The following is a 14,804-nucleotide window of genomic DNA, read 5'->3' as shown; positions in this document are numbered from 1 at the left end:
TGAAGGAAGAGAGCACTAACATCTTTAACAAAATCTTAGTTGGACTTGTTTTTTATTACTTGGCTCTCTATGGTTTAAAAATAAGTTATTAATAACATGTCTGATTTGTCTGATTGCCTCAAAACTCAAAAATAACATTAGAATACAAAAACCTTCATTTAATGTTTGCTTAATTATTTCAATTTTTTAAAAGGCTTATTTTAAAATTGTTTTCATATCTACCAGAACAAACCTTCATGGTTCCTTAAATCCCTGAGTATATATCTGTTAAATCCTCTCACTGGTCATCTGTTCATATAAGAAAGTAAGTGGGGGCAAGATTCACAACGAAACTATATTATTATGCTATATAGTAATACACATTGCAAGTCAGACTGCGTTTATTTATAATCACTTTTTCAAAATATTTTTTTCTACACTGCATTCCCATTACAGAACACTCTCTCCATATTGTTCTTGCACAGTACATTTCAACCACTAATCTAATAGAAGATGCAATCAAAAATTAAGTATTGCACAATACGCAGTTTCCTTTGTTCAGAAAGACTGGACATTTCCTTATGATTAACAAAGTACATTATTAACCAATGTTTTTATAAATGTTATTTTATTTAATAAAAATACAAAAATATAAATATACATATATAAAAATATGATGAATCAACACACAGACATTCTTAAACTCAATAAATATGGCAGTAATAGTAATCTTTTTTAAAGTATATTTTTGAGATTATGTTGCAATGTGGGTGTATACTGTCCCAGCTAGTAGGAAAGGTAATGCAAAGCAATTAAAAAAAATTAAGTTTCCATCTCATTAAAGGCACAAAAAGCCTTTTATTGTCTTTTCATTGTCAATGAAAATCTCTCATCTGAGTTTTCTAGGCAAAGAGGGTGAATTATAGATTTTTAAAAATCTAAATCATTCATATTCATTCATTTGGACTTAGTGATTAAGCAAACCCTTACTAAGACAACATCTATTTTTTATATATTTTTTTATTCCCAAGTAAGAGAGAGCAGGCCACTTTATCTAATAACATAGACATGAATGCCACTAACACTGACCAGGTCACAGATTACTTTCTCAGTCTCGATCACTGTCCTCTCCACCATACATATCTGCTAGTTTCTTAAACCGAGGTCCCCAGTCACTGAGGTAATCATAGTCTTGGTTGCCCTCTGTGGTAAGTGATTCCAGGGAGCTGAGGGAATTTGCTATGGAATCATTTCCTTCATAGGCATATGTTGCTAGTGAATCATAAGGAGGGGCAGCTGGGTCTGAATCATTTTCCTTTAACCTTCTGTGAATAAAATCTTGAACATCAATGTTTTCCCAAAGAGGTGCAGTCTGTCTTATCTGAAATATAGTTTCTGGGATAATATCTCTTCTTATCCTACTTTCCTCCCTTGCTTCTGGATTTCTCAGTGTGCCAATGTCAAAAGCTTGTGTGTCTTCTTCCCCACCTCCTTCATCATTGTAGGTCACAATGTTGTCCCGAACATCATCCTTTGAGATGATCAAGGGTTCTTTCTTCCTTTGTCTCTTGAGAGCCGTAAACAAGACAACTAATACTGAAAAGACACAAAAGATTAATGAAGAAATGGAGAATTAGAAATTAAATAAATGAGCAAATATTTTACATCATCTGTTGACCTGGAAAATTTTTAAGGCCGGATAGGATTTTTATTAGGGAAAAATAAAAAGTATCTCCATGTACAAGTTAATAACTAAAAATATTAATGATTTTGTAGCAGACAAAACCATGTGGTTTTTTTTTAAACCTATGGGAGCAATCATTAGAAAAATAGGTGTTTCAAATAGATACATAGTTAAGCTGAAGTTGAAGAGCAGATAAAGTGTTAAAATATACCATCCTACTAGGGTTTGACTTTGATTTTAATTTTGTGAAGTACTGCATTCCTGGCAGTCACTAAGGGTGATTTCACCAAATGTAGTTGAATCTCCTTGGCAAAAGTAATTTACACTCTTGATAACTAATGATTTAGGTATTCCTATGCCTAATTAGTTTTTGAAAACGGGATCTACAGGTCCTTCTGAAAATAAGAACCCAAAGATCTTAATCTATCAATATTATTGACAAAATTATTTTTGGTTTTAATGGCTGCAACAATTAAAATACAATTTCTGCTGTTAGAAGTTTCTTTTTAAAAACATGATCCCCCTACTTTAAAAAAATGTAATTTGAATAACTCTTCCTTTTGGAGAGGTCAGGTTTGATACGAAAATGAAGCTCTACAGAGGGAGATGAAAGACTGAAGTTAAGATTTGTAAATACATTCTGATGCCTAAATGATATTGATTTTAGTAATATTCAACGCTTAAATGCACTTAAAAATCTGACCCTAGCTCCAGTAGTTAGAGTAAACAGGAAATGCCAGTGAGATCATCTGTCAATGAGGCATAACAGTGGTTGCCAAACCATACATTACAGCAGTGCTGAGCACTTTTGTTGAGTCTTAGGAGCAAAGTTTTTAATCTGAATGACTTGAGTACTGATGAATAAAAGGGAGCATTGGACGTGCTGTGGATAGAGAGGAGGGAACGAAGATCTTTCACGTGCCATGGCACATTGCTGTGAATATAATGACTATTCTGTTCTGTTTGCAGTTTTTTTTTCAAACGAGAGCCATTCTTTCAAGTTTTCCTAATGCTAGACAAGTAACAGCCCACTTAAATAAGTTTAAGAACTTAATGTAAAAAAGTCGGGCAGATTACTAAAAGGTAATAATGAAGAAGTATCTTTTACAGCTGGGTATTTAATATGTCTCCTATTTTGGGCATGATGACACTAGCCTACTACTGTAACATACTACATCTTGTTGAACAAGTAAATAAGGTACTAAGAACAACACCAGCTGCAGACTAACAATTCCGTTTAGGTGTTCTTCAAACTTACACTACTTTGGCTTTAGCTATGGCAGTAGTGCTAAGTAGAGCAGGGTCTCTGACCCTGAGACCAAGAGACATAAGGTAGTCATACTTGTTTTGCACAGCCCTGGTACCTGAGCCTCTTCTGAGTCTCAAATGCCATCACTGTGGTCCTAAAGCACACCTTGATTTTTTGTTTTCATTCAGGATTTCTGTACTAAAGCGTTGCAGATGATCAGAGTGATGTTTTCACAGTGAACAAGTAAGGGTATGTGTTTCATGGTACACATTTCATGCTTTGTGTTGGAGCACGAAGGGTGACTTCGAAGGTGCAGGTCTTGTTAACATTATTAACTATGCAAGGCAAAGAGCCAGATCTGGCAGAGTTTGAACCATAATTGTCTGCTGAAAGTGGTACCCTGCACATTCTGCTGGTTAGACTACAGCTGGTCAATGGCCTAAGAAATCCAAGCTGGCTTGTGCTGAAATCAGGTCAGCAACAGTGCTTGAACCTAAGCAGTGTGAACAATCAGTTTGTCAGAGCTCAAGTACCCTCACTTCCTTATGCCAAACACTACAGATATAGTTCCTGTGTATTGCCCTTCTCTCAACAAGCTTTGTGGTTCTCTGAATATTTACTGGGGGTAGCTTGAATCCAGTCAAAAAATAGATGTCCCTAGAATTATATGAACTTACACCGGTAAGCTTGTCACCGCCCACTTGGCAAGCTGTGTTTGCTAGGACAGGTGGAAAGGGAAAGAGGTTTTCCACAATTTGACTGGAAAGTAGAGATGATAGCTCTTTTAAGAAGGCATTTCTCTGGTAAGTGAAACAGTGAAGTTGCCGTTTTTATTCTAGTTTATTTTTTTATCACCTCATCTGTCTAATGCTTCTGCTCTCCAAACACCCACCTAACTTTTGTGCTCACACTTTATTTAATCAGCTGCTCTTGCTACCACTTGCAAGCAATTGAATATTTTTCTTCTCTGCTTTTGAGCTAAATATTTCTCCAATATAAAAATTGCAAATAATTTGTGATTAAATAGCTAGTATAATTGATAATCTTTTAATCAGTGAGAAACTTATCACTCAGCTTCAAGAGGATGATTTTAAAGTCCTGGATCTAAATGAAGATATGTTTATAACAGAAAACTTTATTGCAATTACTATAGTTTCTAAAACTGACCCTAGATTTTCAAATTTATTTCATCTACATAACATTCACTAGTCTAGTTTTTGCACATTCTTCTGAATAGTAATGATGACAATCAGTCCATAGTAGCTCCCTCTCCCGCTCTCCCAGCAACTTTTCCATCTTAGAAAACATTTGGTAAAAAACAAACAAACTCATCAGATATTAAATATTGTTTCACAGGGTTATGTGAATAGGGGGTTGAAGAATATGAGGGTTCTAGAAGTGACCAGACTTTTACCTAGTCAGTTAAACATCTCACCACAGATACTTGCCTAGCAGGATAATGATGCAGAGGAGAATGGCAAGCAATGCCCCCGTGCTGAGGCCAGCAGGGAGGAGCAAGGCCTCAGCATTGCAGGACTGCATGTTCCCCCAGCTGTCGCAGGCACACACTCGAATGGTCAGCGTGCCAGTGCTGCTCTGGATTGGATAGTCATTGTCAAATATTATGATTGGCAGGAGATAAGTACTCATCTTACTACGGCTGTATCCATTTCTTCTAGTCATAATTCCTGCTGTGTTATCTAGAACAGAAAAGCAGAATAAATAAATGTTTCTTGATGAAGTTTTATGTGGTATGGGGGTGTAGAGGGGATGGTACTGTTCAGCAGTTACCTTTGTTGTCTACAATGGAGAAGTTTGGATGAACAGCAAATTCTGGCACCAACTCAAAGAAAAATTTGTGTCCTCGAGGAGGATCATCTTTGTCAACTGCACTCACAGTCTGTATCAGCTATAAAGAAAACAGTATTTCATGCTATTTTAGAAATCTTGTGTTTGAAATAAGGCCTTTGCTTTTCATGTCCAGTAAAAATCTAATGAATCTCTACCTGAAGACACAAATCTATGTCCTAAGCCAAATGTTCCCCTCATAAACTCAAGAGAGGTTACAGTAAGCAAATTTTTTTATTGATTAAACACACAATGGAGGATGAAAAAGAGGCCAGTCCTCATTGCAAGACAGCTGTGTGCTTTGATTTGTACTCAGTATCTTGCAACGATACAGAAACAATTGCCCTCTGAGTAAGCCATAAACCTCCCGTGGCCTTATGTAGCAATGACATAGAGTAGTGTGTAAACCAGTTGTTGTGTGGGTCTAATTCCCTGGTCCACCTCATCTGCTCCCAGTGATAAACTGGAGTACCGCACTGGCAGGATGCTTGGTTCTTCTGAGGTAATAAAAAAGGTGCTTTCCTTCCTCCTAAATTGAAACTTCTGGCTGTGGAGCTTTATAGCTAACCTAATAAGGCCACTCAAGCTCAGCTGGGAAGGAGCGATAACAGTATCAGCCTAGTGTCAGAGTAGAGTGGATGAAAAAAAAGAGAGGGTTCAGCAGTACCTCTGGATTGCACAGACTTTCTTGTTGCATTGAAACATGTGCAAATATGTGTACTCATGTATATATAGACACACATATACGTTAGCAATTTGACTCTTTTTCTACTGTGTGCTACTAGGTTGATAGATGAAGGCTAAGGAAAACAGCTCCAGAACTTAGGAAGGAAAAGCTACCTGGGAATATCTGTGGCTTGTGAAATGACTTGCAGTAGTTAATACCATGTAAGGTTGCATGTGTTGTAGTAACTTCAGTGAGCTATATGAATGACTGCTATGTCACTTGCACTCCCTAGTGGGTATCACACTGGAGAATGACCCATGCTCCACTTTGGCTTGCAAGATTGTGTTTGACGTCAATCACAAGATGACAAATCTTGGTGGCATAAGAATGGGAAAAATCTTCAACTGAGGATGCTACAACTCAGTACAGTTGAGTTGCTATGGCACCTAAATTTAAAGGCAGAAAGAGCTCAGCAGTTAGACTTGTTTCTTTCAAAGCCATGAGGGAGCCAATGCCTGTCTTGAGGTTTTCAAGTGTTTCCTGCGTATAGGGTGTCCTGAAATCCCACAGACATCAAAGCCATTTGTTATCAAAGACTTACTTCACAGCTTGTTTTTCTGTTATTTCCAGGGAAAGTGCAGCATGACTTCTTCAAGAAATACAGTAATTGACAAGTAATACTTACATGATTTTTAAGCTTTGCAGCAATCAAGTAGGGAATAGCTTTTTCTTGTGTACTTTCTCTGAACCTCAGCTTGAGTAGGACTTGAGTATACAGTTAAATTTTGGAGGGTGTTTACCACCTCTTGGGATAGAATACCATGTTAGACAAACATAATTATAGGGCTAGCAAGAATACTAAGGCATTTTTCTTTTCGTATCATTCAGAAAACTTCTGCTGATAGTGCTGTAATGCACAATGAGTATTTGGCCCTTTTTTCTAATTAATTTTAAGATACTTTTATTACAGCTAATAATATTAAGTTGTTATTAAAACAAACAAACAAACAAACACACCTGTAGAGAAAGTCTAAGTTTGCCTTATTCACTTTCTAGTAGCTCCTTCTAAAATAACCATATGATTATTTTAAAATCATTTTCCTTCTATTTTTGAGGCATATTGAGGAACTTAAGACATCATTTGTTAACATCAGCCTTGTACCAGAGGATGTGGTTGTGTTGAAGGCAGGACTATACAGTTTTTCTAAGTGTGATCAGAATAATAACTACATGTTAAGGTCTCTTCACTTTTAAAGAAATTGATGATAATTTCTCATTATATATTTTTTTTTCCCAGTTTTATCTCTTTCTCAAGATTAGCCAAATCCCTGTTTATGGCAAAGCAGCCTGTTCAGTATGTCACTGAGTCTCTGATTATGCCAATATTTTTCCAGTTTCCCATTGTTTTTCTCTTTACCACCTCTAAGCATGTCAATAGAGAGCAAGACCAGGAGCATGCTGAATTTTTGTTTTGTATCGTAATAGTGCAACCAAAAAAAATCCTTCTGATTAGACTAAAATACAAATCGAAATGAGAAAATATTCTTGTTGCATTTTTTAAGAGTTTGAAAAGACAGAAAAAGTGTAAAAGTACCAGAAAGAGAATTAGAATAAGTGACAATATTTGTGCAATTGCTTGCTGAAAATCTCAAGGAGAAAATATCCTGATATAATAGCTACCAGAAATTGCAGTTGAGTGTCTTGAGACTTTTTGAGATGTGATCAGTGGGATGTTTGTAGGAACTGGATTTGATTCCCTTCATGTGCAAATCACATGGAGGAGAACAATTGTGCCAGGCATAGAGGAACCTAATTGCATTGAAAACTTATTGTTGAGGGTGAGACTAATAAATAAATAAATAAATAAATAAATAAAATAATTAAAAAAAATCTTATTACCTGCTCTAACTATTGGCTGCATAAGTTGAGAACCAGCTGTTCTTCCACCAGGGAAGATGGGAGAACAAAAGAACAATGAGAAAGGATGATTGCAGGTGAATTTTTCTAAATCATGAATAGGTGAAAGGAAATTAGAAATGTTATCTCTTTAAGGTTTGTGGGTTTTTTTCAGTTATACAGCTGTAAATAAATAAATAAATTTTAAAAGTTCATGATAATCACTGCAGAAATGAAAGAGATGTGGCTATTTTTAATTTTAGGTACCACAGTTATATGAAAAAAAATTAGTACTGTTTCATGTACACTTTGTAATTTCACATTGGAAATGTATCCTTCCATTTTGAAGCAGTTATGAACATAGAGTTACAATCTCTCTTCATCAGGAGTCCAGAGAACTGACACTAAGATTTATGAGGGAAGAGTTATTTCAAGAAAATGACTTTTATTCAAATATTTTTCAAACATGTCAGGCTTAGCGCTAAGATAAAAAGCATTTCTGTTTTCTTATTCCTTTCATAGTTTACCGTAGGAATGAGCACAATTTGGAAAATACAACATTATTGTCATTATTGTTAGGGTTGCATGTGCACATCCGTGTGCACTTCTGTGTGTTCAAAGAAACAATCTCATAGTCTTGAGTGGCTCTTCTTCAGTAAATTCAAGTTTTTAGGGGTCACTTGTCTTTAAGGGTACTGAGAATTTAAACTTAGGCATTGATGTAAAGTTTCCTCTTTTACACTCAGGATAAAGTGGTTGCAGTAGCTTGACAATGTTCGTTCTGAATGAGGAATTATTCCCACTGGAAAAAAATCTTGAAGAATTTCTTCTATGATGAAACCACAGTTAAAGAATTTGGGCCCATTTCATATTGGTACCATTTTGAAATGAGGAAATTGTTTGGTTATAATACTGTTTTGTGTGGTTATTTTTATTTTTTTTTTCTTTTATTTTCTCTTGGGTACTGCGTTTTTTAGGCCACACTCAAAATTGTGACTCTAGTTTATGTTCAGTCTATTTTATAGCTATTCATACTCATCCCTGAAAATGTGATTGGACATGAATAGACTGCCTGGTAACAGATTCCTTATGTATATCTGGTACATCCCTAGATGTAGCCAGCTCTTCAGTTTTCTTCAAGCTGTTTTATAGTAGAGAGTAAAAGCTAGATAGGGGCATTCTGCAATAACAGGGGTCCCCGTGCACTTCAGAGCATGCCTTTACTGTTCCTGAGGCTTCATTTTTTGGACACGGAGAGCTGCACATGTAGGAGATTTGGGATGTGTGCTCAGCATTGGGACTGCCTCTAAAAGGAATAGAAGAATCATTAAAGCAAACATTAAGCCAGTAGTGCATCTTTAACAATATAGAGGTCAGTACCAGCTAGCCATTTTTCAGATAGGTTTTTCAGCCTGCACTGGCTTGGCATATCATGTGAATAAACCACAGTTGCACATTGACTCCAGGCCACACACTTTAAAAATGCAGCAAAATGCTTCAGACATATTCTTGAGAAGTTCCTTCAAAAAACTGATAAAATTCACAGTAAATAAGGTGGTGAAAAATAGCGTCACTTTCACAGGAACTTAAAGGTGATCTGCTGTTGTAGACAGTGCCTTTCTGAAGACTTAAAACAATGTAATTGTCATATAGCAAAAAAAAAATTGTACTTCCAGTCTCAGAGAAATAGAACTGCTGGAGAAAGACATTGTTAAATTAGAGATACAGTAATAGCTGCTGAATTCAGTTGGTTCTTGTTTGGGATTTTAGATATGCAGAGGAGAAGGTCTTCAATCCACTACAATCATTTGGGCTTTCATTCTTATTATATTATGCTCTTAGTTAAACCTACATATTGTACAACAGAGAAAATGTCATTTATCTACTCTCAGCTGCTTCTGAGATGAGACTTAAAAAATTTCACTAGGCACTTGAGAAATAAATGTTTTGGACATATTCTCTGTTTATTTTAGTCTGACGCTCTTTTTCAGAAGTGGTATAGGAAAGGACAGAATAAATCCCTGATCTTGGAGCACTGTCTTTGTCATTCTTGAAATTTGTTTTGTTTTGTGCTGCAAATATTTCTCACAGAATCTGGAAAGATCTCACCACTTTTTTCTACAATAAACTATGAAAAAACATGTTGTGAGAGGGACTGCATTTTTGACAGTCATCAGAATGTAGTAGAGTGCAAATGCTATGGGGGAATGGTGGAAGAGCAATTTTGTGTTTCTCCTGTTATTTCTCTTGCCCCTTTTCCTGCCTGTATGATCTTGTAGAACCAATCCCTAACACAACACAGTATGAGTGGGATGAAGATTTTGTAGAAGATTTTGAAGTGGCTACATTTCTCTAGGACTGAAGTAATAATATAGTTCAAGTGTCCTCAGATAAAAGTGTTCCAAAATCAATCCAGCTGCCAGTAGATGCCCATCTTGTCTTTTTGTGGCTTGAGTGATCGTACATGGTCAGACACAATTCTAGCCTATACACCTGTATGGTGCTAGCTGCAGAAAGCAGCCTCCATCACATGTGTGTAAGCTTGAATACACCTTTGATCTGGATGCTTTGAGTCTTAAAAAATATTCTAAAATGCCTGCTGCTTAACAAAGCCTCATGTCTGGTAATGCAAAACAGTTGGGTTTTCAAGCCTTGGCTCTGTTCCACGAATGTGCTGGCAGTTTTAAAGCAGGACTGAATGCTTGTCAGAAGTTAGAAATTTCTCCCTTGAACTTCAAGTCTTACTTCAAAAGAGAGACAGACTGTTAGCATGGGTCTCTCACTAAGTCAAGCCAATAGTTGTCTACCTAGTGAAGGCAACTACAATGTATAAACAACTCATGACTGATAATTAGCAATGGCCACATGAAAAAATGTGATCTCTGTCTGCTCCATCTGAAAAAGGGAGGGGAGGTATGGAGACTAATGAAAAGAAAAATCTGTCAGCTTTCGGAAAGTGGAAACAAACTCTTTCTTTGTTCTGATGACTGAGAGCCCCTGAATGGCAGCAAAGAACATAGCACCAGTGCAAAAAAAAAAAAGTGACCTAGGTTATTTTCATAATATTATTATTGATGGGTGTTGAAATTAGCTAAATTGTTACTAGCAAATTGTTCAGTTAAGTCAGTCTTCTTTTCAAGTAAATCTTCTTGGTTTCCATGGAGAGGACTCATCTTCTAATCCAGCTAAAAAGACCCAATTAATTTCTGTGACAGGAGCATGAGAGATCTTGTATCAGAGCCTTCCCCACAACAGTCCCTGAGGCTCTAGCATGCCATCAAAGGATTAGGGATTTCTAAATTGTGTGAGAGCAAGGCTGCATCAAACCTTCCTTTAGTCTGTGTGTTAGTGAGTGGAATGGGACTCACATGGTGACAAATCCTCTGACTCTCCTAAGGCTATCTGAAAAACACAATGAATGTAACCTCTAATATTTGCTGATGTTGAGAATGAGTGGCATAGAGTAATATTTGATCATTCTGACTGCTTCCTGATGCAACTGAGATTTAGAGAGTGATGTGATTAATAGCTGATCCCCATTAAAAAAAAAAAAATAAAAGGAAGGAAGGAAGGAAGGAAGGAGGGAAGGAGGGAAGGAGGGAAGGAAGGAGGGAAGGAAGGAGGGAAGGAAGGAGGGAAGGAAGGAAGGAGGGAAGGAAGGAAGGAGGGAAGGAAGGAAGGAGGGAAGGAGGGAAGGAGGGAAGGAGGGAAGGAAGGAGGGAAGGAGGGAAGGAGGGAAGGAGGGAAGGGGGGAAGGGGGGAAGGGGGGAAGGAGGGAAGGAAGGAGGGAAGGAAGGAGGGAAGGAAGGAGGGAAGGAGGGAAGGAGGGAAGGAGGGAAGGAAGGAAGGAAGGAAGGAAGGAAGGAAGGAAGGAAGGAAGGAAGGAAGGAAGGAAGGAAGAAAGAAAGAAAGAAAGAAAGAAAGAAAGAAAGAAAGAAAGAAAGAAAGAAAGAAAGAAAGAAAGAAAGAAAGAAAGAAAGAAAGAAAGAAAGAAAGAAAGAAAGAAAGAAAGAAAGAAAGAAAGAAAGAAAGAAAGAAAGAAAGAAAGAAAGAAAGAAAGAAAGAAAGAAAGAAAGAAAGAAAGAAAGAAAGAAAAGAAAAGAAAGAAAACACCCAAACCAAAACTAAATGTATCTTCTCAGGCTGGCCCTCCTGCTATGGGCACCAGATGTAGAAACACTGCTGTGATGTGCCAATAAGCAATAATGCTTTTAATAGGACAGCTGCTTTAGCTGATCTCTAAAATAAGGTGAAGTATTACTACGTGAACATAACGTGATTCTGTGTCTTTATTGTATTACAGGGCGACTGCTAAACATGAGTAATACAGGGTATCTGGAACTTAGTGTGCTTGGCCAAAATCTTCATGTGTGTATCTCTATGTTCATTGGTATTTTTAAACACCAAAATAAAAGTAGTCTCATGTACTGAAGGTAATTTGTTTTCTGAAATACTAAGTCAACTATATGTAAATGTCCAGATAGGAACTCAGATACCTGTCTTGAGGAACCTGATTGTTAACAAATAGAATGGTCTGGATCTCTCATTCTTCTGCAGCTACATCTGATGTACACTGTCTTTCTAGTATTTTTGTGGATTTTTCCAGCTAGGGAAATATTTCCTGGAATTATATTGGTATGTTAGAGGGAAGCCAATTTTGACTAACAGCATACTGTCTAATGTGTATCTGTCATCTCTGTTGTTAGAAAAACACAGAATTTACCAGAAAGGTAAATGAAATTTTCCACATTAATGGATATTTCAGCAAGTATGCTAGACAAAATAGACATTAGTTTAGAGAAAATGACAAGCAGTATGTCTGGTTTGAACTTGGTTCAAATATATGACAAAACCTGTGTTTGCTGGTTGATAAAATTACACATGATAAATTTCAATGATATCTTCATTTGTAAGCTTTGGAATATTTCTTTGTGTTATACAATTAAAGTATATGACTCAGCTATCAGTCATTACACTGAGATTTTTAGATTAATTTGTCTTAGTTTCATTTAGTGCAAAGAGATTTTGTTGCACAGAGGGAACTTAAGTCCTCTGCTAGCTGTTTGAAACTAACAGCTAAAATTATTTGAATGTATTCAACCAGGAAAAACAGGTTATAAATGATAAAACAAAACTATGAGGTTACAATAACCAGAACTTTAGGGAATTTTTGCTCATTCTATAAGGTTTGAACTGAATTCTTCTGTGACAATTTATGTCACTGGTTGAGACATAATGTTCTGATCATGAACTTCAGTTGTTTTGAAAGGTGTTCCTTGTTCATTTTTCTGATATTATAATTCCTTCCACTGTTTTAATTTAATTCATCATTGCCTTTGATATGCATATTCCTATATTTATGTCACTTCTATAAAAAATAGTAAGACTTTCTTGAAAAATAATTAGAGTAATGGTCAAATACCTCCTCAGACCCAAGTAATTTCACTCAAAAGATCCTCTGTCTTTCTAACTTACTTACCTAATTCCAGTATTAGGTAAAAAAAAATAATAATAATAATTAAAAAAAAAAAAAAAAAACCAAAAAGAAAAAGAAAACACACACACACACACACACACACACACAAAAGGTAGAACTGAGTTGAATGCAAACTCCAGGAATCCTTGTACCCTCTTTTTACTGTGGTTTTCTCCCTATTTTGGTCACTCTTTTTTTTTTTTTTTTTTCTTTTATTATTGTTATTATTTTTAATCTGTGAAACTATTGATAAAACATCATTTAAATCACAACTGGTAAACTTCATGTTCTTGCTCTGTATAGAGTTCTGCAGGACTTGACATTCTAGACTCATCTCAGGTATCATCTATGGTACTTTCAGTGGAGCCCCCATGGCTATGTTAAATATGACACTGGGCAGCGACTAAGGCAAACCATGACCATGATTCTTGATGTTTATCCATATTCCCCAGCCCTGTAAAGCCTTTCAGTGTTATATGGTCACTGTCTTCTAAGAACAAAAAAAATATCCTACTTTTTGATCCTTTCAACATACTTTCCATGAAGTCAGACACTTCTGGTTAGATGATGTCAGCAAAAAACTAGTGAGACACAAGGACAGACCTCAGCTGAGTTTGGGGTTCCATTCTGATCTCCCTCCACTAGAACAAGAATCCACTCAGGTTTGTTCTAGTGAAAATAGTGATCTCAAGCTTTTTCTTCCACTCAAAAATGCATCAGTCTAGTAGAGTCCAGGGCTCAGTATTGGGGCCAGTTTTGTTTAATATCTTTACCAATGATCTGGACGAGGGGATTCAGTGTCCCCACAGTAAGTCTGAGGACAATACCAAGTTGGGTGGTAGTGTTGATCTGCCTGAGGGTACGAAGGCTCTACAGAGGGATCTGGACTGGTTAGATTGACAGGTGAGGCCAATTATATGAGGTTCAACAAAGCCAAGTGCTGGGACTTGCACTTGGGTCATAATAACCCCAGGCAATGCTACAGGCTTGGGAAAGAGTGGCTGGAAAGCTAACTGGCAGAAAAAGACCTGGAATTCCTGGAGAGTGCTGGACAGGGTTCAGACATGGGCAAGGAAGCTGTTGACAGTTCTAGAGAACAAGTCTTATGAGGAGCAGCTGAGGAAACTGGAACTGTTTAGCCTGGAGAAAAGAAGGCTGAAGGGAGACCTCACTCTCTGCAACTATCTGAAAGAAGATTGTAGCATGGAGGCTGTCAGTCTCTTCTCCCAAGTAGCAAGTGATAAGACAAAAGGAAATGGTCTCAGGTTGCACCAGGGGAGTTTTAGATTGGATATTAGGAAAAATTTCTTAATGGAAAGAGTTGTGAAGCAGTGGAACAGCCTGCCCAGGGAAGTGGTGGAGTCACAATCCCTGGAGGTGTTTAAAAGATGTATAGTTGAGGTTCTTAGGGACATGGTTTAGTGCCTAAGTTACTTTATTGGTTGGACTCAGTGTTCTTGAGGGTCTCTTCCAACCAAAATGATTGTATGATTCTATGATTGTAAAAAGCTCATGCATGGACTTAGGCCCATGCTTGAAAGACAAACTCAAGGTACCAAATTTGCTACTAAATCCAGATCTTTGGTAAATGTTTTCAGAATTAAAAATCTGCAAAACACACATCTTCGTTCACAGGATTTAGAACTGAAAGTTTGACTGGCATTAGCATAAATAACTGATGGTTGCAGCAGCAGTAATAGTAAAAGGTTTCTGGGTTCTCTTGGTATGCCTCCTTTCTCACTTCCTAATTGTCACTTTATTTTCTCTACAAATCTTGTTACTGTCTTTTTAGATTATCACAGAATTCTTATATTAATATAGAATTGCTGAGTTTTAGAAAGAGATATACATGAGCTTTGACCAAATTCATTTCAATTCCAAATTGAGGTCTAAATCATAATGGAAAAAATTGCATTACATTTTATTTTCATAAACATTTATTTTTCACATCTCTTTAACTGAAGCATAATAAAATAATTTCCTGCTTTGTGTACTTGAAGGTCTA

The 14,804-nt window shown here is 36.7% G+C and overlaps 1 protein-coding gene across 1 annotated transcript in view; it reads right to left on the bottom strand.

The window, feature by feature from the left end:
• Positions 1 to 828: 828 nt before the first annotated feature.
• The window catches only part of CDH9 (cadherin 9), a gene marked incomplete at its 5' end in the record, with an annotated part of 68,790 nt that continues 54,814 nt past the window's right edge, over positions 829 to 14,804 (bottom strand). The window contains 3 exons of the mRNA XM_082044934.1: positions 829 to 1,575; positions 4,361 to 4,612; positions 4,704 to 4,821. Of these exons, the coding sequence (XP_081901060.1) occupies positions 1,088 to 1,575; positions 4,361 to 4,612; positions 4,704 to 4,821 (858 nt within the window). The 3' untranslated portion in view covers positions 829 to 1,087. The remainder of the gene's footprint in view (positions 1,576 to 4,360; positions 4,613 to 4,703; positions 4,822 to 14,804) is intronic.

This window comes from Streptopelia decaocto (assembly GCF_964273445.1).
Source record: "Streptopelia decaocto genome assembly, chromosome: 2".
NCBI classification, from domain to species: domain Eukaryota; kingdom Metazoa; phylum Chordata; class Aves; order Columbiformes; family Columbidae; genus Streptopelia; species Streptopelia decaocto.
This window is presented reverse-complemented; position numbering and strand designations above follow the sequence as displayed.